Source organism: Parasteatoda tepidariorum, chromosome 10 (assembly GCF_982258835.1).
Source record: "Parasteatoda tepidariorum strain Cologne lab strain chromosome 10, Ptep-v5.0, whole genome shotgun sequence".
Taxonomy (NCBI): domain Eukaryota; kingdom Metazoa; phylum Arthropoda; class Arachnida; order Araneae; family Theridiidae; genus Parasteatoda; species Parasteatoda tepidariorum.
This window is the reverse complement of record NC_141764.1, coordinates 74610893-74636573: the sequence shown is the minus strand read 5'-3', so window position 1 is coordinate 74636573 and position 25681 is coordinate 74610893. Positions and strand designations below refer to the sequence as shown.

Sequence of the window (25681 nt, the reverse complement as noted above, 5' to 3'; positions counted from 1 at the left end):
TTGTACTTTTACAAAACTATTCTCACTTATATATGCAAGGAGAAAAGAATTTTGATAAAACTACTGGACTGTATGGTCATGATATTTCTGATAAAAAAAAATGGCATTTTGATTTTTAAAACCAAAATATACGGTATTTAAACCATGCATTTGGTATTTTTTCTAGTAACGGTTTCCCGGAAATTATGGTTTTCAAAATTAAGGTTCTTATTATGACACATTTAGTAAAAAATACGAAATTGAAAAATAAACTTAACCGAATAACTGACTTTTTGTCCCATGCTCTAAGGCAGCTGTTCTTAACCTATGGGTCGCGACCCAAAATTGGGTCGCGAAGCATATTTCTTGGGTGTCGCTGAGTGGAACCAAAAAAGTTAGTAATACACCAAATAATAAGTAATACCAACAACACCTCCTAAAAGAAGTCATTGTGGCTTACTCAGCCTAATTGTGACTTTTTTTTGGGTCGCGACATGAACATATATCTCAAATTTGGGTCGCGGCTTAAAAAGGTTAAGAACCACTGCTCTAAGTTATCTTGATAAAATTGCGGAAATGTATAGTAATGACATTTTTGATATAAAAAAAATGACATTTTGGTTTTTAAAACCTAAATATACGGTATTTAAACCTTCATTTGGTACTTTTTCCTTCATATGGTAACGGTTTCCCGGAAATTCTGGTTTTGAAAGTTATGGTTCTTATTAATACACATTTAGTAGAAAAGTACATTGAAGAGTACATTGCTATTGCTCTAAGGTACGTGTCAAAATTACCAAATTTTAAAACATTTAGCAAGTTTTATCACGCAATTACAAAACCTTATTTTATTGTTCATTTTACCAAAATCATTACCAAAGTGCTTCGCTAAAAATAACGGAGCTTTTTGGTGTTCCAACTCAACCAGAAGCGCGATAATTTCTCTATACTCTGGTAGTTTTGTTAATCTTTCTTTTTCCCAGTGTACCATAAAATTATGTATTTCACATTGCTTAACCTCTTAAGTTTGAAAGCCACAAAATATTCATTACCTAAATTAATTAATTAAGTAATTCGAAACATTTTATAATTATTCTTTTAAATTAGCATATTTTATTTAACGTATTTTCTTTTATTTAACATAATTGATTAATTATTCCTACGTTTGATATGTTTACACAATCATTCTTAAATAACAGAATTATGAAACTTTAAAATTGCAGAAATAAAAAAACAAATAAATCATTACTTTAATAATGATTCTAATTAATATCCAAAAGTACTCGTCACCTATTTTACTTGCTATCAAAATGTCGAATAAATAAATTAAAATTATCCTTAAAATTTGCTTAATCAGAATATCAAAAAAAATTACTCATGAATAGAATATTTTCAAAACAAGTTAACTTCAAATATAAAATTATATTATTGAAAAAAACTAAGCTATAACATATGAATTTCATGTCTCAAGGTTTTTTCAGAGCGATTTTATACTTCTTTAATTATTTCCAGTATTTTAATTATACACGATTGGTTGAATTTTCCTCATAATGACATTCATGAATATTTATATTACTAGGTTTCTGAAAAGATTATTTCTTCTTTATAAGCTATAATTGTTTTTCGAAAACAATCAGAAATAAAATCCTTTACAAAAAATTAGCAGTTAGATATATTTTTTATTACATCTACACTCATAATTTATGCAGTTTCACAATTATTACTCGAAATAAAAGAAAATTATCAGCTAGGAAACCAAGAGAAGAAGTATCTTCTATCAATTATTTGCTGATATGTTTTAAAACATTTGGAGTGCGTTGTACTATAGTAGCATCATTCAAATACTCTGCAACATTAATATGAATCATATAGTATATAGTAAGTATATAGTATATAGTAAGTATATAGTGTAAGTTGAACCATATCGCACAAATAAATCCTTTTAAACTTTAACTACATGTATCGTGCGTGGCTCAACTTGAAAAAAATTTGTATTAAATTTGACACTTAATTGATTTTGTAGCAAATATGAACGATAACTGAACCACATAATTTTGCTATAATATGTAAAGAAACAATGTAACAAAATTTCTAAGGCTTTTTATACACTGTTAAAAATTCTTATGAAATAACAGTAAAAAGGACCAGCACTCACGGTGCCGTTACATTTTACAGTAAAATCAATTTTTACTCGAGCATGTTATGGAAAAAATCTGCTATAACGTAATTTTTACAGTCATAATTACCATAAAATCTCTGAATCACTCTAATTTAATAACTATTACTGTAAATGAATTTTAAAGATAATGCACCCAAAATGCCAGTACTTTATACCGGAATTTGATCCGGAATTTTTGTAGTGTTTCAGAGAATTTGTAGACATGAAGATCTTTATTTTTTCCTCATTATCATAAAATGTTGCACACTTATTTACTAGAAATAAAATTTATATATTAACATGAAAAATGCTTCCGAAACGGTGCCTACACCTGGAGTTTATAGCCCTGTGTATAAGGACCTATTTAAAAATTTATGGAACGTCGTAATTTTCCTGAGAAATTTTTCTTTTTTTTTTTACATGGTAACAAAATATTAAAAATATTGTTTTCATTCAGACGTGAAAAGGGAAAACATTAAATGATTTCTAAAATTCTAATTCTCAAGCAAACAAGCTAATATCTTAAACTAATTATTGCATGAGATGAAAACTACCATGAAACTAAACTAATCTACTTATTATTCGATCCCGAGTCGACCAGCCTGTGTAGGGGGCAGGGAACTGTCCTTGCATCAGAAAGGTACTGGGTTCGGATCCCGGGCAAGGCATGGATGCTTCTTTCTCTCTCTCTGTGTTCTATGTCCTTTGTGTGCGAATGCGACCCGCCCTATAAATGGGTTGTGGTTGTGTGAATGGCGTCGTAGAAGTCGAATTTCTGGCCATAGATGGAGCCACTGAAAAACATGAACAATCGTACCCCCCACTGCCTAAACACGCATACGACAAAAAAAAAGAAAAAAGGAAGAAAAAAAAAGAAAATTAGATCCCGATTTTCTAATTTTAATTTAAGTTTTTCAAGTAGTTTTTTTTTATGTGTGATATATTCCGACTTTAGATAGGGCAAATAATTACATTAGTTCATCGTAAAATGCTCCTTTTCTTACTCTAAACATATAATGTGTTTTGAATTTGATTTGTTTCATATACATTAATTTTAATATGTACAGTGTGCAAAATAAAAAAAATGGAGCACTCTATATAACTTTTGGTCTAATAATCGGATCTTCACGTTCTGAGACTCAATCTTAATGGTTTATGAAAGTGGGACTTCAAATATGCTAATTAATAAGTGCAGACGATATTTTAAATTACGAAATCATAGACAAAAACTTACTTTATCTGAATAAACATACCATTACTTTGACAGATTTGGATTTCTGACCCCCAAAATATAGGCGGTAACCGCAATCTGAAAAATATGGCCCCAATAGTTTGGTCAAGAGAGCACTCCAAAGTTTTGACCCCTTAAAGTTAATTTTAGTTTTTGTGTATTTCGTTGCATCTCGAGAATTTTTTGTTAGAATTGAAAAATTTATGTACACTATTATAAAATTCGGTTGTCCGAAAGTAATTCCATATAAAAAGTACTTTTATTAAATATTTATTATCTTTTATTTTTTTAATTAATGCAAAACTTAAAAATACAAAATTTAAGCAAAATATGTGGAATAGTTTCTGAGAAATTGAATCTCAAGAGAGTCAGAAATTTAAAATTCCATTTCTTGGGAACTATTCGGCTTGGAACTGCTATACTTTGCTCAAATTTTGTATTTTGCCTTGAAAAATTATTTTCTTTCAAATGATACAAAAGTTTTTATACCTTACAATTCAACATTTTTTCGGCCATTATTAAATAAATAATAAAAACTAATAAATATTTACTAAAAGTTATTTTTCGTATTAAATTATCTTTGGAAAAATAAATTTTATAATTGTATGTAAAAAATTTTTAATTCGCTTAAAAATTTCTCGAGATTTATTCAAAAATTATAATTACCATTAAGGGGTCCAAACTTTGCAGTGCTCTCTTGACCAAACTATTGAGATGGTATTTCCCAGATTGCAGCTGCCAGCCATATTTCGCGGGACAGAAATCCGAATCCGTCAAAAAAAAGATATATTTATTCAGAGAAAGTATTTAGTAAGAATTTGTGTCTGATTTTGTAACTTAAAGTATCGTCAACACTTATTAATTGGCATATTTGAAGTCATCCTCTCGAGCCACTAAGATTCCTAGAACGTGAAGATCTGATAATTAGACCAAAAGTTATTCAGGGTAGTCAGTATTTTCTTTGCTTACTGTACTTGAAATAACAGAGAAAAAATTTAATAGAACCAAATGTTTTTTATTTAAGTCATTGATTGATAATAATTACCAATATAATAAGCAAATATAATTAATTACCATAACCCATAAGCATTATCAATATTCTAATGAAAACCCATTTAGAACATCTTCATTTCCTTTAAAAAAAAACTATTCTTCAACTAAAATGAAACAATAAAATTTCCCCTAAATACTCAAGTGATATACTTCATTCTCTCTTCCAAATCACGTGCGTAATTAAATATCTGCTTGGATTTAGTTAAACATTTCACTAAAGATTTTCTTTAAAGATTTCGCAAAATACAAGCAAAGCAGTATCCTTAAATTGATTTTTCCACACAAGCCTGTCCTAGTTTATCAGGTTTCTGCTTTGTCATTTTAAAGCTTCACTGTATAAACATTGACATCATCAAGTGATATTAGACAGCTTTTAAATTTTCAGTCGTTCGTAAAATCTCCTATAAGCTCTTAATATAAAGTAAATGAATATGGCAACAAGTTGTTTGCTTTAAGTGATTAAATTTGGTGGAATAAAGTTGAAATGTGTACTTAATGTAAAAGATTTTAAAAATGGGAAACAAAATACTGTAGTAAGTAAGGAATCAATTGAAAGATTACAGTTTCTCATAATTCCAAAATTTATAGCCATAAAAATATATTGTCTGAGAAGAATGTTTATCTAATTAAGTTATGTAAGTCACCAAAACTTCATAGAAGTTTTTGAATAGAATAAAAGGATACATTGTTAGAATTTTCATTCTAAAATTACTATAAAATAGCTGGCAGCAGTCTGTCCTTTCAATTTAACGTAAAGTTTACAGTATAGAACGTTTCTTACCTTTGTGGTTTTGAAACCGTTTACGACTAATATAATTATAAACCCATAAAATCAAAACCATATGGTTATTTAATAATTTACAACTAGCATGGCTTCAAAACCGTATAAAAGAAATTTAACTGGGAATTAGATAATTCCCAGTTAAATTTCTTTTATAGGGTTTAATAAGTAAAGAAAACGCTCGGAGTTGATTTTGATTTGTGTTTCAGTTGATTTGTGGAGTTGATTTGTGTTTTATCAAACTAAACATGGAATGTGGTTTAATAAGTTTATCTGGTTGTTTCAAATATCAAGACTTTTTTGGGTTAAGAAGAATTCTTATGCTGCCATCTTTGCATGAATGAGAGTATCTTGATCAAATAACCCAGGGTCCCAAATTGGAGAGTGCAGGTCACTGGAAACTCTCCATGCATTGAAGGGAATGGAGGAAGTATTGCGGTGTCAACACTGGGACTCGAATCCCTGTTCTGCCAGTCATGAGATTGACAGATTAGCCCACTCGGCTATAACATGTATCTAGTTGTAAGGAACTAAGTAGCTTTATTAGATGGGCCTTGTTCCCGTTGGTGCGATAAAATTCTGGTTATTTAACCGTATTAAGTGAAAGCAGTTAGTAAACGGTTTTTCTAACAGTTAAGAGTTTGAATACCATCTTATTTATGGTTATTTTACTGTTTTATTTAAATATGGTAAAAACACAATTAAAAAAATTTTATTTAACCGTTTTTTTTTTCAGAGAAATATAAGTTTAAAAAAATGCACTGTTATGAACCTAATATTTAAACTAGTACGTAATCAATAAACATTTTGAACTAGCAATGTAATTTTAGTAACGAAAAAGCTCTTATTGTTTATATTAAAATATTATATTAAAACACGAGATAGTTAAATTTTTTTTCCTAACTATAAAGATAAACTTTTACTCCATTTTGAGTACATGAGGGCATTAAACACTAACACTACTACATTAATGTAATCTTAATGGCGTAAGCGTTTCCGAAAATGTAGAGTACTCCATTCAAACTCTTTAAGAGTATTAGTGAATTTACTGAATCTTCTGTAATGCGAAAATCCAAATTATCCTCAATTTAAACTCAGGACATTAAATCTTTGGAACAGCAGTTCTCTTTCCAGATAATTGGCCTCAATTAATGAGTAAGATTCTCTTATTGATTCTTCTATTAAATAACAGCATTTATGAGGTATTCCTGTTATAAGGGACATGTTTGAATGTTTTGACTTTAATCCGAGAACTTAGTGTGTTTTTAAGTCGTATGTTCAGACATCCAAAACCATCAAGAATTCTCTTTAACCCAGTTAAGTATTTTTTATCAAAAAAGAATGAAAGAATTAATACCGTACCCTATCTTTCAAAGAATGCCTTTTTACTGTATGATACATTGCAAATTGTATAAAAATCTTGTATGAATGTTTTTATTCGAAGATTTTAAACTAAGGGAAACATTGAAAATGTGAATTATTAATATGATGATACTTATAGCATCCATTCTGAAAATAAGTACATATTATTAAACATATTATTATTATGTACATTTTAAATTTTGAATATTAAAAAAATTTTTTGAAATGTGTGATTAAAGTGCATGCATTCCAAAAAATTAAATTTGCAAATTTGTAAATATTGTATTAATGCTAAACATGGGTATTGTATTAATACTAAATTGCGAATGATCCAATTTTAAAACTATCACTGCAAGTTAAATATAAAAAAGAATTTACTTTTAATAAAAAATAGTAAAGCATAAACTGTTAAAAAATCTCTGAGAATATTTGTGGTTGAAAGTTTTTTGCAGACGAAAATATATAACTTTGTTTTATTGCTATAAGCATTCTAAATTAATATAAAATTTATTTTATTCCACCAATTTTATCTGGGATTTTTAGCACACTTAATATCACCATTTATATTTTTATCATTAGTTATTTATGTGCTTAGTACTTATTAGAAAATTTTTCAAGCATATTCCACGTTAATTGTTTAACAGTATTTCATCCATTTTCATACAAATGGATGGATAGTTAACTAATTGTAGGTATTTATTTTCCTTTAAGAATTAAATCCTAAAAAAACAGGAAATGAAATTATTTCAAAATCATAAAGCAAAAATCTTACTTCGAAATTCTTCATAGTTCTCTAATTTCATGATTATTCATTTATTATAAAGGAAATTAAATTAAACAGGAAAAATTAGGAACACAAAACTTTAAGCAACAATAGGAAGAAAAAAAATTTAGAAAAACTTTTTGCACCTATTTTCACACTTTCGACTACTCTAACTCGCTTCTTTCTTTTAATATTTCTAGTGTTCAAACTATCGTTTTATAGTTTTTCGTGTATTAATCATTTGTTATTATTTTTATACTGATCATTTGATTGCTTTTTTAAAATATTTCCCTTTTATCGCTGGCTAAAAACTTTTCTATTAATTAAACTAATTATCTCGGTGTATGTAGATTGTGCCTTGAATTTACTTATTATAATTCATTTGTTTATCTCTGTTTATAATTTAATTTATCCTCAATTACTCTTTCTTATATCGATAAAATAAACGATACTTTTTAATCGCTTTTCTTTAATTCATTCCATCTATTAACTAATTGATAAAAAAGAAGTAAATATAAATATTTTCAAACACTGACTTCATAAGTGCAGAAACCAAATAGAATCTAATGTTCTCAAATCCTCTTTATAATAATAACTTTTCACAAATTTTCATTCATCGTAAATAAAACAGAAATATATAAAAGAAATGAGATACAAGGAAAACTATAAACTGGTATACAAAAAATTCATTTTTAAAACCAAGAAGATACATTTTATTCAAAATATATTCGCTCATCAATCACCTCTTTTCACAGAACATTTTTAAATTACAAAAGTAGATTTGCAAAATATGAAGTACTACAATTTTCATATCACTTACCTTTACTAAAAACCGTCTTCTTTTTCTCTTATCATTGCATTTTTTCTTCATTCTTCTTGAGATGAATGTAATTTACGGCAAGTTTATCGCAAATTGTTACTCATTCCTTCTATTTTTCTTTTTATAGGTTAGAATGAATTTTTTGGGAATACATTTTTACATTTGAGAATTAAAATGGTTTTTTAAATGTATTATTTCGTAGATCAGTCTTTGGTGAGTTACAAAAACTAGTTTATAATTTTTTTTTAATATTTAAAAGTGTTTTTGTACGTATTAAAAGAATTTTTACAGATATTAAGGAATATTATTTAAAATTACAAAGAAAATATTAAGGAAGTTTTAAGTGAAATATGAAGAAAAAGGAGGGAAATTGTATTAAAGATGTTTTCTGCAATGACTGTAAGAATATTTTTAATATTTTGAAAACTATTTCATTTTGTGTTTTTGAAAGCATTTTTAATATTCTTTAATTATTTTGGAAATACAAGCTAATATTTTTACGAATTGTTTTTAATATAAAGAAATAAGGAATATTTTTAATAGTGTTTTAAGTATATTTTAAAGAATATCTTTAAATGTATTTCTTATTATTTTCAGATAGAAAATGTTTAATAGTTTTCTTAAGAATAATTTAAAAAATTTATTGCATGTCTCTATATATTCTTTTTCATGATTATAAACTCAATTTACTTTTAATATATAAAATTTAAACAGGGATTTCTTAAGTACTTAATTTCATTTCATAATGAAGGCATTAAGATACATAAAGAAACTAGTTTTGTGAAATGTAATTTAACCATTAAGTTACAGGAGTTTAAATCTGCTTCAATTCTTGTTAGAATATTTTTAGAAGTGATTGTTTTCAAAGAAGAATATTTCAATCTTTAATTTGCTTTATACAATTGTTATTTAATTAGGGGTTTCTATATAGTTCTATTACAGTCAAACCCCGCTATAGTGAACTCCCGGATATAGTGAACCAAATGTTCGGTCCCGTGCCTTACTTTACAAGCATAATGTTATTTTTGGTGGATATAGTGAACCAAAAAAGTGAGGAAGTTGGATATAATGAACTTTTTTCTGTCTTCGACTGATTTTTTTTCTTAATTTCTTTCGATATTTTAAGGAAATATAAACTATCCAAACCTGAAGCTTGTAACATATGGAAAAATAGGCAATTAATAATTTCTTCTCGCGAAAAAAATTTAGATGGCAGAAAAAGTTGAGAAAAGCTGATCACAAGGATGTTAAAGAAGCATTACTGAAGTGGTTCACCATTCGAAGAAGTCACAATTTTCCAGTATCTGGACAAATGTGGATGAATTTGCTAAGTGATTTTATGGGACTACTTTCATATGCTTGAATGGCTGGTTTAGACAGGTTTAAAAAATGGAATAACAGAAATTCAGGAAAAATTATCTGAGAGTCGGGAAGTGTTTCCATAACTGATGTTGAGGATTGCTCATCGGCTAAAGATTACAAATTTTTTTGTACGCAAGACGAAGAATAATAAAAAATAACAAATTTTTTGCTACTACATAATATTTTTTAGTCATTTATTTGAATAATGTGTAATAAAAGGGAGGAGTTTGGGAATCATTAGCTAAATTACCTACGTAACGGATATAGTGAACACCCGGTTACAGTAAACCGAAATTTCGGTCCATTTCGGTTCACTATAGCGGGGTTTGACTGTATTTAAATTACTCAGAATCTAATTTTTAAGTAGAAAAAGTCCGTTTTTCTCTATTTAATGTTTATGATTGAAATTTACGTTACGAAAAGCTATTTTTATTAATCCCAATTATTGAATAATTTAAGGTTTTTGTTGAATTAATGAAATAGGAAAATAATTATGAATTTTCATTAATTAAATATAATTTTAAATTCTTAATTATTTATTTTTATTAATTAAATATAATTTTAAATTTTTAATTATTCATTTTTATTAATTAAATATAATTTTAAATTTTTAATTGTTCATTTTATTTATAAGTATTTAATTTTTTTTAAATTTTAACATTATTTAAAAGTAATTATTTTACATAGTTACTTTTGTTTAACACTTACATTTTTATTTACAGAAATGCCATTTTCATAGGACTTTTAATTTCTGTATTTAATAATAAAGCATTTAATTTCTGTATATAACTTAATATTCAAATATAATAACTTTTTTTTAATTTACATTTAACATCGCAAATTAATTTATGCATTAAAAAAAGAACTGCATTCTATATCCGAAATTGTATTAGAAAATTTCAGATTAAATGTGTTAAGAACTTCCTTGTACACGTAAAACTTTCTTTTAATTCGATAATTGAATTATATTTCTTGAGATCACTCCATCTAATTTTGAAGAGAGATTTTTTTACAAATAAAAGAATTTTCACCCTGTTTTAAATTCATTAGTTCATATTAAGATCTAATCATTAATATATTGATTACGTTCCTCTTTATATTTTTAAAGTGATACTTGCAGCCATTCCTTGTCATAATCATCATAATTCAACCTTGAAATTATGTTTAAAAACACTTAGATTTTTATAATATTTCGATATGTGTTTTTTTTAATTATTTGTAGAAAAATATTGACTTATTTTGCCAATTTTGCAAAATATTCTATTACTTTTAAAAATTACATTTATCATTTAACTCAATTAAATAATCAACAATGAAGGATTAATAATTTAAGGAAAAAAAGTTTTATATTTCATTAGTTAGTTTCATAAGTTTTTTTTTCGTATCGTTTTTCCTGAGATTTTTGGACATTAAAATAAGTTTCCTTCCTTTTAAGTTAATCTATTTAAGCCTTAAATAAAGCCTCTACATTTATACTCAAAGCATTTTTTTTTCTTTTTTTATTACACAAATTTTTCAATGTCATTTTTAATTTAAAAAAATATAGTATCTAATTCAATTAAATATTCAAAAAATACAAGTTTAAATTATTAACACATAAAAACACTCATAAAAATGCAAACAAAACAACGTGCGATACACTGAATTATAGACAGAAAGCAAATAAATATCTTACTTGTCCGGAACCAGAGATTTTTCCAGAACTTGCTTGAATAAGTCTCTCACAATAACAACCTTCTAAGAAAATCGCCCCAGAAGGCCTCGTAGATGTTTCGTTTTCATAATAGAACAGCAGGTTCTGATACAAGACAAACCATCTAAGTTGCCACTTAGCATTCTCCGACGTGCGCTTAAACAGGTAGCCTTTCTTACAATTATCATGCATAGCCTTTTCGGCAAGATGCAACAGTTGAATCTCGTTAAACCGCATGTCGAGTTCTAGTTTTAGCCTTTTACAAATAAAAGATAAGGTTTCTACCTCACTCTCTTTGGAAGTGAAAATAAAAACTCTATAAAACAGAAACTAAGATGTTTTTTCCCTCACATTAAGTCATGGTCGAGGATTTTTTTCCCCATCAATAAATTCCTCTGGATAAATAACTTTGCAATAAGTCGAGAAGCGCGCGCTGAGGACTTGCAGCAAGTCTTATCATTTTGCCAGATTCCACAAAACCCTGGGCAAAACTAACTGCCTCACTAACGCCACCACCTGCAAATTGCCTCAAACACGAATGTAGGGATAAAAAGGGGGGGGAGAGGGAAATATTTCGGGAGAGCGCGCTTTCTGGGAAAACTCCGACTCCAGAAAACCGGAAACTTTAAACCATTCCACAGGTTCTACCAAAAGCTGTGGGATCACTAGTCAAAGTAATCACGACCGAAATAGGATGAAGGAAATTTTTTATGGATTATTAAATATTTTTAACAAAATTATCCGGGGATTATTTCTAGATAAACGGGGATAAAACTTTTGTTTTTATGAATTTTAATACCTGTGGAGCCTAAACTTTAACTACTACCCTAGCTGAGGGAATCTGCGACACTGCTCCTGGTTCTAAAATCCCGGAATGTGCACTTCACTCGGGGGGAGGTTTACGCTTGGCGAAATTATCGATATTTTGGCTGCAGTTTAAATGTAGGTAGTTCCAGCGGGGAAAAAATTAGAAAACCAGAGAATGGTAATTGAAAACGAGCCTAGTGAATTTCACGAATAAATACGGGATACTCAAAATATAAAAACAAAATATCAAATATTAAATGTGAATTATGGAATAACTCTTCTCAAGTAAGTGGAAATATTTTATTTAATATAAAAGTATTAATTATTCAAAGTATTAGCTTTAATTTTTGAGTTATTTAAAAAACATTAAGCATTATATCAAGGCTTTAAATATAATCTACTCTGAATGTTTAATTTTTTAAGAACAGTGTGTACTTAATTTAAAAAATTTCATTAGAACATATTAACAATTATCTCTTTCTTTTTGCTTTTCCAATATTTCATTAAAAAAAACCAACAAATTCTGGTTTATTGCTAGTGGCGTTAATAGTAACATGAAAAAACTCAGTATTTACTTTGAAAATATTCTTAAAAAAAGTATACAATAAAATCAGTAAGCATGCTAAGCATAATAATCACCTAATTTAGAATATCAAAAATTGTATAATGATTTGAAATACACTAAAAACTTTGAATAATGTTGATTCTCTGTACTGTTTTGATTTCAAAAACTTAAATACCTCCCTTCAACCTAATAAAATTCTTGATGGCCTTCTTCAAATTCATAGCTTGTTTAATCTTAATGATATTATTGATTATGAGAACTGGAAAGCTGTCAAGTTCGTATTAGACTAGGCAACAATTATATTTCTTTTACTGACTGTTTCTCTCAACAAATTAATTGTATCCCCATGGGAAATAATTTTAGTACTTCTGTTGGCAATATTTTTCTTTTTCTACAAGAATATACGTCAAATCATATGATAATCTTCCTACAAATTCCTTCCTCCTCAGATTTATTAATAACCTTTTGGTTATTAATTTGGACGATTTTAATATTTAAGCTAAACAAATTTATCCAAATGAATTAATTCTTAACAAAACTAATATTTGAAATTCTTCAGCAAATTTTCTATATTTAACTCTTATTATCAATGAAGATAGGAAAATTATATTTAAACTTTTTGACGTAAGAAATGATTTTAATTTTCCAATTAAAAAAAGAGCATTGATTTTAATTCCAACTTTGTCAATAGGGTTTTTTCCAATGTTATTACCAATCAAATTCTTAAGTCTTACAATAATAATTCAAACTATAAAGAGTTTTTAAAAGCGACTAATAAATTTAAATCAGATTTAGTTAATGGCCATTTTCCTGATTCATTCCTTCAATTTTATTTTTAAAAAATATTAAACCACTTAGAACACTAAAAATTTTATATTTAAATTTATAAATTTTTATATTTATACATATATTTTCTTATTTTCATTATTTTTTTATTTTTATTAAATATCTTCTTTCTGATTTTAGAATTAGCTCTGATTCATTTTTAAGGTAGGGAACTAATTATGATAAGCTATTCCTAGAGTAACTGGACGGAATAGTTTGGATGTATAACCTTTTAAACTGGATCAACTAATTTATTAAGTAAACTTCTAAATAAATTGTAGCCTCTATAAAATAACTTTATTTATATTTTGACTATCCAGTGTAATAAACAGCTTATTTTTATTTATTACTATATAGTTTTTTTTGTACGTATGAAATGAGATCTGGTTTATGAACAGGCAACCCCGAAGAATGCAAGTAATGCGTGTAGACTTTACTGTTATGAAAGAATGTGTGAATGAAGGATAGTCTAGAAACGGCTTTCTATCCATGTATGCAAGCTCTGATTTATAAACAGTCACCCTATGAGATAAGGAATTGCAATAAAAAGACTTATTCCTAGTTTATGTTTGTGATTTAAATTCGACAACGATTACCTATTTGAAAGTTTATTTTTTAAGTTTAATTTTACTTTTTTAATTATTTTTATTTTTTCAAAACTTTTTCTTCCTATTAAGAGTTTTGTTATTTAAATTTTCCAAATATTGTGTTATTAAAGTGTTTTTTCACTAATGCCAGCACTGAAATTTAATTTACTTCATATTTTTTCTACCAAATATATTTTTAAAAATTATATTATACGATTTAAGTATTAAGTGTTTTATATATTTTTCTTCAGAGCGAATTTTTTTTAACTGTAAGATTAGTATATCTATTTTCAACGCATTTTAACTCTTACTCCTCGTCGGTAAGTTTTTTTTCTGCTTTCTTTTATCTCAAACTTATTTTCATTTGCATTTTAATTTTCTAGCGATATAGACGCATTATAAAGAGTAATTTTTTTAATCTGAAAATAATTACTTTTTTTCGAGAATATCGCATTTACCATCGTGCACTAAACTTTAAGTCAAATACCGAAACAAATAATAAAGCTAAGATATATATAATGTTTATTTATTTATTTATTATTATCTATTTCTTGCCTTTCTCGGTCTCCTCACGTTATTAGAACAAAACTCTTATTTAGTAATTTATCTCATCTGAATAAACTGTATTCAGTATCATCTGGCATGGTGCTGTTGCTCAAGACAACTCAAGGTATTTAAAATTCACCACCATCACGCTACTTCCTCCTGCACTTATATCTTGGAGGAGCTGTAAAAAGTCTAGTATAAAAATATACAGTATTGGTTCAGCTGTAATAGGCACCAAATTTACTCGTAGAATATTTTACTTCAATTAGCCATTAATACCAAATTTATCAATATTGTCGTCAATAATATTGGTATTTTTTATGCATGTCTTCAGCGTATTAGTAACATATATCCATTAAATTTGTTACACTGCTCATTCTATTACTTCAAATAGTAATTCACCAGAATTAATTATCATTGGCGCCAATAATAATATTGTTTTTTATACTTCATCGACGAATTAGTTCTATTTCTGCTTTCAGCTTTTCAATGCTGAATTTTTTTACCGTTGGTTTCAAATTCTTTAGCTTATCATTCGTTTCAAAGCAAGTTTTAAAGCATAACTATAAACAAAATAAACACGTGGTTTCAAATAATCTTGGGAATGATAGTTTTATGATGTACTTGCTTATGCTACCACTATCATTTTGATCCTTCAAATAACCTGGTATGACAAAAAAATATAATTAATTATAACAAAAAACGCAATAAACAACTTTTTGATTAAAAAAAAATAACCTAACAAACATTACTGCTCTATCTTTGAAATATTCGAAAAACTGAAACATCGATAGTTTATTTAGAAACAATGGCTACCTCTAAGTTAATGCGAATTTTATATCTGAACTAATAGTCAAAAATAGAGCTTCACAATTTTACAATTTTACTCATTAAGATTCATTTTGAATCTCGTATTTTTAGAGCTTACGGTATACTTGCAATCCGGTGGACACACACACATTTACATAAACCCACGCACATTCTCTATCTTATGTATAGATTATTTGTTACCCTTCTCTGTGACTTTACGTTATTAGATTAAGCAAAACACATTGTCCCATAAAAATATATACTAACTGTATTCAGTATTATCTGGCATAATGCTGTTACTCGAGGCAAATCATAATTAAAATTTTCTGCAATCAACCTACTTTTTTTGTACTTATATCTAGCATAAAAATGCACAGTATTTAGTGTAGCTATAATCGGCATCAAGTTTACTCACAATATAGTTTGTATCTATATAAGGGCATATTTGGTACCTATTAAAGCTGCACCAATTACCATAATTTCTGTTGTCAGTGGTACCTACTACCAAAATTAGGTATGAATTTTTATGATATTTTTGATGTATATTTTTTCTCTGAAATCTTCGTTTTTAAAGCAAAAATCAAAATTTTCTTTTTAAAAAAGAATTACAGGTTCACCAATTACAGGTCCACACAGTTACTGTTGAGATTATTCTTCCCTACACTTTTAGAAATTTGGAAACCTGTTGATCCATGATACCGTTTGATTTAGATGCAATTTAAATATGGTTCCAAGATAAGCTAAATTACTGCACTTTTAAATATGATTATGCGATATTAGAGTTCTTTTTTTAAACATAAAACCTGCTCAATTTTACAAATCCACCAGATTTGCAGTGAACGCGAATCATATAATAGTGCAAAATACAATTATTATGGCTCAACGTTGAACTAATTTTTCTTAAATTTTAAAAAGTATGGCAAAAATTTTATTGGCTATTTTAATCGATTGAAATTTGTTTTGATTAAGCACCTGAGCTTAATGCAAATTAAATTATACAAAAAAAGTTTATATACACGTTAAATGCATTGCAAACTGAATTATTTTTAGGGGAAAATTGATCTGTAATTGAAATTGTGAAATGGTATTCGAAGGAGCATTTAGTGCTTAAAAACTCATTGAGAATGTTCCACAAAAAGGTAAGATGCGCTTAAAAGTTGAATAAGAATAAGGAATATATTTCAAGCTTAAAATCTGAAATTTTCAATTTTTAATATTGTATTCTTTTACTATCTCAATGTGTAATATAAGTATTCAGTGTCGATTGCTTATCACCGTTCAGGAAACGCATTACAATTAGAGTTTAATTTCTTCTAAATTATTTAAAATTTGTGTGAAAAAACATCTCCAGGCGATACTATCCATACATCAACCAAATTTGCCATAATGTGATAAAAAAAATTGTGTAAAAAGGCAGCACCAGACGACTCACTATTCCATTTCATTTTATAACCGTCGCTGATCAGCCGAACTAATTTTGAATTTACGACTACTAATGATCAACTCCGTAGCTTTGAAATTTTGCAAATCCAGAAGACAAGGTGTCCTAGTTCTGGTTCAAGAATTGGAGAAAAATTGCCTTCGTGGAAGGCTTTTTGATGGAACTAACCCGCAGTAGCATTGCACGGATATGAAGACCACAAAAAACTCCCACTGTTAGCTTGGCGACAAGGGTATTCTAACCCATGATCCGTTTATCACTGAGGATATTTTCCGTGTGCACTGTGGTCTATACGAGCCGGGTGCGAAATTCGTATAGACCTGCCATCGCTAGGATTTGAACCCGGTTCCTCATTTGAAAGCTCTATTCCCTGAGACGCCGCGGCTCAGACGACACTATTCGAACTTTAACCAAATATAAATTCCATTATTTGGCAGAACATATTCGTGTCAAAAAACGAAACCAAATGATTCTATCCTAACACAAGCCAAATATAATTATCTTTATTTGGCAAAACATATACCCTTTGCAGATCAAATGAAGCTCCTCCACTATGCATTTTTAAGCAAAACCAAATAAATATTTATGGTATCTATAATGATGCTAAATAAATTAAACAAAAAATTGTGGTTCTGAAATATTTGCCTTCGAGTTATTCAAATTTTTAATATATGTTTTTGTCACCAAAAATAAGAAAAATAACATTGAAATAACAATGTCCTATAAACTTGAATAATGAAACTTCGTTCAATTTAATAAATAAAGTAAATATTTGCTAGATAAAATTTCAATGAATATCAAGTGTGCTCCATCATTAAAAAATTTAAAGAAACGCTGATATGAAATAGTCAGTTACTATTCGACAAACCGCACAAAAAAAGAGAGGAAATATCTTGAAACCAAACCCTCAATTAGCAAGTTAAATTTTTAATTTCCAAGATTTATTTTGTTTTATATTATTTTTAAAATTCTTTTTTGACCAGAAGTATAAAACTTGAAAAGTAGTTTTGAAAAGTAGTTTTAGTTCATTGTTTAAAAAAGTAGTTTTATTAATAGATTATTTCCTGTTTTACAAAAAGATATGGAATATGGTTTTACAATAGGTAATTCTATTTTAAAAAACTACTCTTAAAATATTCCAGATTTTTTCTTCGAGTGCAAACAACATTATGGTAACATTTTAAAATTTCGTAAATAATTAAACTCAACTTGTAATTAAGCAATATTTAATTTTAATGCTCAAGTAAATTTATAAGCATGAATTATTTTACAGAAATCAGCCATTCACCAATTTAATTAATTATTTGAATTTAATTTAATTATTTTCGCAATGCTTGATAATCATCTATATATATTATAAACCACCCAGAAAGATATGGTTATGGACCAATTTAAGGTATCCATCTAGTTTCGACTAATTTTCTTAACTATCAATATAAAATTTTTAAAAAAACTAGTGCATATGTTTTATTAGGTGTAAAAACGTATAAAAGTAACAAAATAAATTCTTTTTTTTTAGATGGCCATTTTTTGGAAAAATGCGAAATTTTTTGCATATATGCTGAACACTATAAAAAACTATCGCCTAAAATAAAAATATATTTTTTAGAATTTTATGTAAAAGGCTATCAACTATAAACTATTATCCTGAAAGGAAATGCATGTACTACAGAGTTAGGGATCCATGTAGTGAAAACTCCCAAATCGGGTTCAAATCCCAGTAATGGTTGGTGGGTACGAATTCCGCATCCGGTTTGCACCTATCACAATGCTGACATGAAATATTTTCAATGGTAGACGGATCATGAGTCAGAGTTTTCTTGCCGTCAGGCTGACCATGGGAAGTTTTCCTCTCCATGTGACGCAAATGCGGGTTAGTTCCATCGAAAAATATAGCATAACTTTAAAGAATGTTGGGCTACATGGCAAAAAACAATGTTTAAGCGAAATTGGTCGAAAAGCTCCTGAAAAATTGAATTTTAAATACATTACTTCATCTGTAAATACATAGCTTAAAATCGCATCGTTAAATATAGTCAGCACTAGTTAATTAGCATAAAAGTCATCCCCTCGAATTATTAAGATTGAGTCCTAGAATGTGAAGAACCTATCATTAAATAAAAAGTTATTCAGGGTGATCCATTTTTTTTTCTTTGCGCACTGTACATAAATGCTTAATGTTTACAATAAATCAATTTCTAAACTACTTTTAACTTCTGACGTAGGTTACAAGTGCGTTTAAAGTACGTTTTTATGTCTGATTTCGTAACTTAAAATACATCTGCCCTTATTAATTAGCATATTTGAGGGCATACCCTCGAGCCATTAAGATTGAGTTCAACAAAAGGCTGATCATTAAATCAAAAGTTAGTCAGGCTGGTCCCTTTTTTTATTGCGCTCTGTAGCACATTACTTTTTTATTTGTAATTTATGCAAATAATCCATGTTTTTAATATTGCATAACATTAAATACAATAATACCATACTAAAACATTCTTTTTTATAAATACCACATTCAATATATCGAAACATAATTGTCAGGGGAAAAAAATTCATTATCTTATATTAAAGAAAATCTTTTTCAATAACGTTTTACTCTTTTTAATTTCAAAATGTTAGCAATTCATTTGAATATTTTCAGTATAATTTCGAAGTATGTTCTCTTTAGAATAAAAGCTCAAATCTATTTTCGATTTTCCATAAATTCACTAAAAATAGCTTTATATTACGGTACTTAAGAGAATTACCGGCAAATAATGTGAGTAAACTATCCCGTTGTAAATTCTTTTTAATTGTACTATTAAAGAGTAAATATAGAAAGAAATATTCTAAACATCCAATTACCTCAATATATTGGAAGTCACGCAAACCACTCAGAAGTCACGAAAATGTTAGGAAGGAATTCAAATGAAGTTGGAAAAAAAGTTTCATAGAAATCTCAGAGAAATACCAGCATAAAAGGAAATAACATTTTCGTATTTTGGGGTTTAAACCTTACATTTTTCAAAGATTAAATCTTGAAAGACATCGAATATAATTAGAGTTAAAAATGCGGAGGATGTTTTCTTTTCGTATTTTAATTTTAAAAAAACTTTTTTTTTTAAGCTTTCTTGTTTGGATATTTTAAAAGTCACCATTTAGATTTTCAGATGTTTGATATGATGATAACAAAAATTAATTTTGAGCAAAAATTTTACAACAATTTGGAATTTATCTCCCTAAGACTAAAATATAAGAGAAGTCAAATCTTCGAAAGCAAATATCATATTTGTAAAAAAAAAAATTCTTTTTTTTTCTAAAGCCCACCTGTGTTAACATCCGTCAATTCAGGCATTTACAGGGCGATTTTGTTGGCCTCTCTTTCAGGGGGGCACCATATTAGGTGGGCTAACGTCGCTCCCACAGTGAGGACAGAGAAGGAAAGAACATCCACGCCTTGTCCGGGATTCGAACCCAATGCAAGGACAGTTCCTTGCCCCCTACACAGGCCGATCGGCTATTTGTAAACATTATATCTGTGTATATTAAGTAAAATTTATTGCGAGACATTATGAAATATGTTTTAAGGTTTTCTCGGAGAAACGGTTGAGGAAAAATTGAAATTTCGAAAAATTTCTTAAAAGACGGCAAAGATGCATGCGATATTTGAAATTATTTGTTCAAAAATTTTTTAACAATTTTTATTATATCTCTTTAATTTGAACGCATACTAAAGGTTATATTTCTAGGATAAAATAAGATATGTAATTTTTTAAATTAAATTAAAATTTTTATTTATTTTTTTATTATTTATTTCATTTTTTTTGGTAAAAGAAATCTTGTAGGAAAACCAAGAAACTTGATGAATACCTTAAAAGATAACTACAGTCTCCTGATAGAATTCTTTCAATATTAAAGAATAATATTCTTTCGTAAAATAGCATAGAAGCTAAATAAAACCTTCTCTAAAATCGATTTGAAAGACAACTTTCAAACTAATCTACGCGTGCTGGTTATGAAGTTTTAACCATGATATTTAAATAATATGATATATTAGAACCATAATAATGTGCAAAGTTTTTTATAACTAAATAATACTCAAAATATGGTGATAATGAGATATATATGATTTGGCTGGGTGCTAAAAAAGCTTGGTAAACATCACCTAATTTCGTCATCAATACGCATTCATTATGTATCAATTAGTTATTATTCATCAATTATCAATTGGTTATTTATATAACACTGGTGGACCTTAAGTTTTCTGACATTGTATTCATATAAATAAAATAAATTGTTTATCCAATTGCAGGCATTTACTTATCTGGCACTTTTAGTAATTATACACTTACCCTTAAAAGTCTATACAACAGACATAACCTATTTTATTTTAATTTTGCCAAGGTAAAATCTTCATATTTGAATGTTTTTCTTTTTAATTGTAGTAATCTTCTCTTCTTTATTAGCACTACAGCCCAGGATGGGCCTTAGTTTGCCGCACAATATTTCTTCAGACAGCTCTGACTTAGATCTTCCAGTTGGGGATCTTTAAAGTTTCTGAATCATTGAAAACATCATCCATCTATTCTTTGGTCTGCCTCTTGGCCCATTGCACATGAGCTTCCAATGCAAAGATCCTTACCATTCGGTTGTCAGCTTATCCTTCAATCTGATCAAGCTATAAAAGTCTCTTTGCTCTGATGAATTTTACAAAGCTTTTATGCTTTGTAAGAGCTTCCAGTTCACTATCAGTTCTTATTTTCTAATAATTATTAGTTAGCTGTATTAGGCCATAAATTTTTCTAAGTATTTTTCGTTCAAAATTTGTAAATTATTTATCTTTTTTTGTGTCCAAGTCCAAATCTCGCAGCCATATATCTACACGGAAAGGATGATTGTTATGTAAATTGTAAGATTAATTGCTCTCGAAATGAATTTATTTTTTAACATATGCTGTTATGAATATTAGCTTTAGTTCTCTTTCTGGATTCAGCAATTAATTTCATCTGAAAAATTTTAGCAATATCTGACAGTATATCTTGGCATGCATACACACTTTCTTCAACAAAATCATGAAGAAAAAAACTGTTTAACCAACCAGGTTGTTCCCTAAATAAATTTAAAGTTATTAATTTTTGCAAACCATGTTTTGTTATTATCCAAATGATATTTTCAGTGGAGAAAACTGTTCTAAACAATAGAAAAATTTAATAAAAACAACAAAAAATCACTTTTTTTTCACATGACGTGGAATCAGCAGAAAAACTAACGTTGAATCAAAAACTAAAATGTGACAGTGAACTTAAATGATTGAGTATCTTAATCTACTTGAGGGCCATCAAACCTAATTTCGCTTTTAAAGGTTAATCTCTTGAGTATTATTGAGTAGTAAAGAACAAGAAAGATATTTTTTTACAAAATTGAACGTGTAGCAAATATTTATTTCCTGAATGAAATACCAGTACAAGCAGACAAAAAAAAAGTTAAGTAAATATAAAGTAAAGCAATTTAACACTGCTACAGTTGATTCAACTCTTATCGCTAAACACACTAGAAACAAATTCCCTTTTCTTCTCATCCTAGCACAGAACTTGTTACTTAACCTTTTCTTTCTCCCATTTATTAGAAAATCGCTTATATTCTCGCCAGCTTTAGTTTCAAAGTCATATTTAGGCCAGTTGATAAAATTAAATTTAAGTCTCTAGTCTAGTCATTCTCTACTCTAATATTCTTTAAGTGGCGTCTAGTCACCGGACAAATTAAACGCGATTTAAAATTTTGACTTAAGGAACACGATAGTCATGTCCTTTATCAAGAATTGGAAAATCATCAATCGCTGCAGATTGTTCGAATCTTAGGCATAAATTCAATTTAAACAATGCCAAAATTATTTTCACCTCAGTCGCATCAGCTCATCTTGATACCCTGGAATCTTGTTTGATTCAAACGAATGCTGATTCTCTTGTCACCGACTTTAGTTCCGAGCTTCCTCTTTATAGCGCGTGGAAATGCATTTCACCCTGATTTGTCCCTCTCGGTCACTGTGGTTTTCCTTCTTTTGTTCTTCATCTTTTTTCCCCACTTGGCTTCTGCGGTCTTTCTAGCTTTGTTTTTTTACCATTATTTTGCACGTCTCGAAAATTTGCGCCTGTTTTTGAAGCACTTGAAACATGTCAGTTGTAATTTCATACTTGTATTTTTTGACGCTAATGAAGTTTTTAATCTAGTTATATGAAGTAACACCTTAAAAGCCACATTTAATGCATAAAAACCGGGGGGGTGGAATCATATATTTACAAACTTGGTTTTTTTGGACTAATAGTAACATTATAATCATGTAAAAGAGGCACAAATTTCTTCGCAATAATGCTGTGAATTATGATATCTTTTAAATTTGCCATAAATTATATTGACCCGTATTACCAAAATGCTTTAACTTCATTGCAAGGGATTGAATTCGTATTAACTGAAAACTTTGTTTAATTTGACACCTAATTAAAAATACAGTGAATTTGCACCTAAATATAATTCAATTTTATACCATGTTTACAACAATAAGTCGAATTTTTTGACATACAGAACGAGATACGATACAGCAATGACTCAAAGCGAAAAAAACACTTTTTAACATTAACCTCTTGACTCAGAATTTTTATTAAACATATTTTTCATACTTTTTACCTTATTTTGTATTAATTTAGGTCAAAATAAGACATAACATTATATTTAGCATTTTAATAACTTATGGTTATGAAATACAGCATGAAACAAGATTAAGTCTTCGAAATACAGCTCCCTCCCAATACAATAATTTTTCCCAAATTTGGAAAGATTTAGATTCGTTTAGATCAAAAAGAAACAGCTATTCATCATTGAAATTTCTTTAACTTACAAAATTAATTATCGATAAATTATGTAAAACAATTTTTTAAACTACTTTTTTTATCTTATATTTTAGTACAAATATAACTCCGATAATCTAATAGATTTTTCAGTAACTATTAGACTGTGTTTTATAATTAAAAAAAAAATAACCAAAATACACATTAGCTTGTCAGAAAACGTCGGAAACGTCGTGCACGTCAGAAAAATATTATAAAAGGTGTATACCTGCGTAACTATATTTGGTTAGTTAGGTGCCCTATCTACGTCAAAAGGTTGAAAAAAATAATATTTAAACATTACACTTCATTTAAAGTAAGAATGCAGCAAATCATTATTTTTTAGAAACCCTTGTTTTTTACTTTTAATTTTCACATTCGAAAAACGTCTCAAATAACTTTAAACAGGGTGCGTAGCAAAATTATTCAACAAAAAATAAGCACCTTTTAAGCACTTTTCAAGCACTCAAATAATTTTTTTAAACACTTTAAAAATATATCATAATTAGGTAGGGTTGGAAAGTTTTTGACAATTGGCGGTTATATCTGGTTTTAATCGTCATGTGAAAAAAAAAAACCTTTTGGCATTGTTTTTGACAATTGTCAAAATTTTTGAATTATGTAAATCGAATGGCGTTTTAATACGCTACGGAATGACGATGCGCCGAAATAGATTGGGGTTGAATTAATTGTGAAAACGTTGAATTGCACAATGTGAACAGTGTCTCTCTGCATAATTCGTAGTTTAAGTCAACATGGTGAAGAAAAAATATCATTTTAGAAAAGAGAAAATTAAGCACTTTTCAAAAACACCGAAAAAAGGCAACTTTAAGGGCTTTTAAAAAACGAAAATTGAAATTAAACGCCTTTAAGCACTTTTTAAAAAGGCTACGAAACCTGTTTAAGCCAACATTTTTCACAAAAGTCATAAATGCCTACACTTAGACAAAAGGCAAATGTCCAAACTGCTAGATTATAGTAGATAGGTACTTCTTTTGACTCACACTAGAGTTGCACAATGGACTATCGGGGACGATCTAGAAAACATCCCTCAGTCCGAAAACATGCCATCACAATTTTGATTCCTTGCAGAAGGAATCAAAAGCAGGCAAGCTTTACAAACCTCACCGAACAGGCTTGCTGGTATTGGCAAGTTTCATTAGAAGCAAAAACAACAGCAGCAACCATAGTAATTTTACTAGAATTTTTTTCTCCGTGCAGTAAATCCTTCCTTTCCCTAAACTCTCGTTTATTACTTTTAATTTTGATTCGAAAAACGTCTCAAACCTATTGCCGTCCGGACTGAGTTGTGATCAGGAAGCTGATCTACCATCAGATAGGTCCTGGATTCGAATCGTATCCCGTATAAGGTAAGGATGTTCTTTCTTTCTTTCTCTGTACTATACGTCCTAACTGTGAGAGCAACGTTGGCCGCCCTAATATAGTGCCCTCGAAACAGTGGCCAACAAATCTGTCCTACTGATACTTGAATGACGAGGGTCAATCGGATGTGCATTGTGGAAAAAACGATATACTAACATTGGTTCCTCAGAACTCGTAAAAATACTTAACTTCCTCTACTAGAATTTGCTTCGAATTCATTAAATCGGGCAATTCATTCCTGGTCTTCAATATCCCTTAAAGTAGTTTTCCTTAATCTCGATAATATCGATAGCTTTTATTTCAGGAAGCAACAACGCACGCAATCAATCAAAAGTTGTGGGATAAGCATTTTTTTTCTTTCGCAAACAAAGATGTTTTTCCTTCTTCAATCTCAAAATCATCAATCATGATTCTAAACTCATTTTTTGACAAATACTGCTATAGGAATTTTATTAGACTTTTATAAAAATAGATTTTTTTTTATCATCTTATGTATAAAGGCACGCTTTTGTATTTTTTGGAATAAAAGGAATGCAGGAAGCCATTAAAGAAATATATTCTTTCTCCATTTAAAGACCATAACTTAGAAAAAAGTATTTTATAGAATAACTTTCTTCTACGTTTTGATATTGATCATAGATAAAATCGTGTGTTG

At 28.4% G+C, this 25681-nt stretch overlaps 1 protein-coding gene across 8 annotated transcripts in view; it reads right to left on the bottom strand.

Moving 5' to 3' along the window:
• Positions 1–12082, bottom strand: part of LOC107448889 (ras-specific guanine nucleotide-releasing factor 2) — a 366035-nt gene extending 353953 nt beyond the window's left edge. For all 8 annotated transcript variants that reach the window (XM_071184120.2, XM_087153033.1, XM_087153034.1 and 5 more), the window contains exon 1: positions 11185–12082. In XM_071184120.2, coding sequence (XP_071040221.2) covers positions 11185–11439 — 255 coding nt within the window. In that variant the 5' untranslated portion in view covers positions 11440–12082. The remainder of the gene's footprint in view (positions 1–11184) is intronic.
• Positions 12083–25681: the final 13599 nt, after the last annotated feature.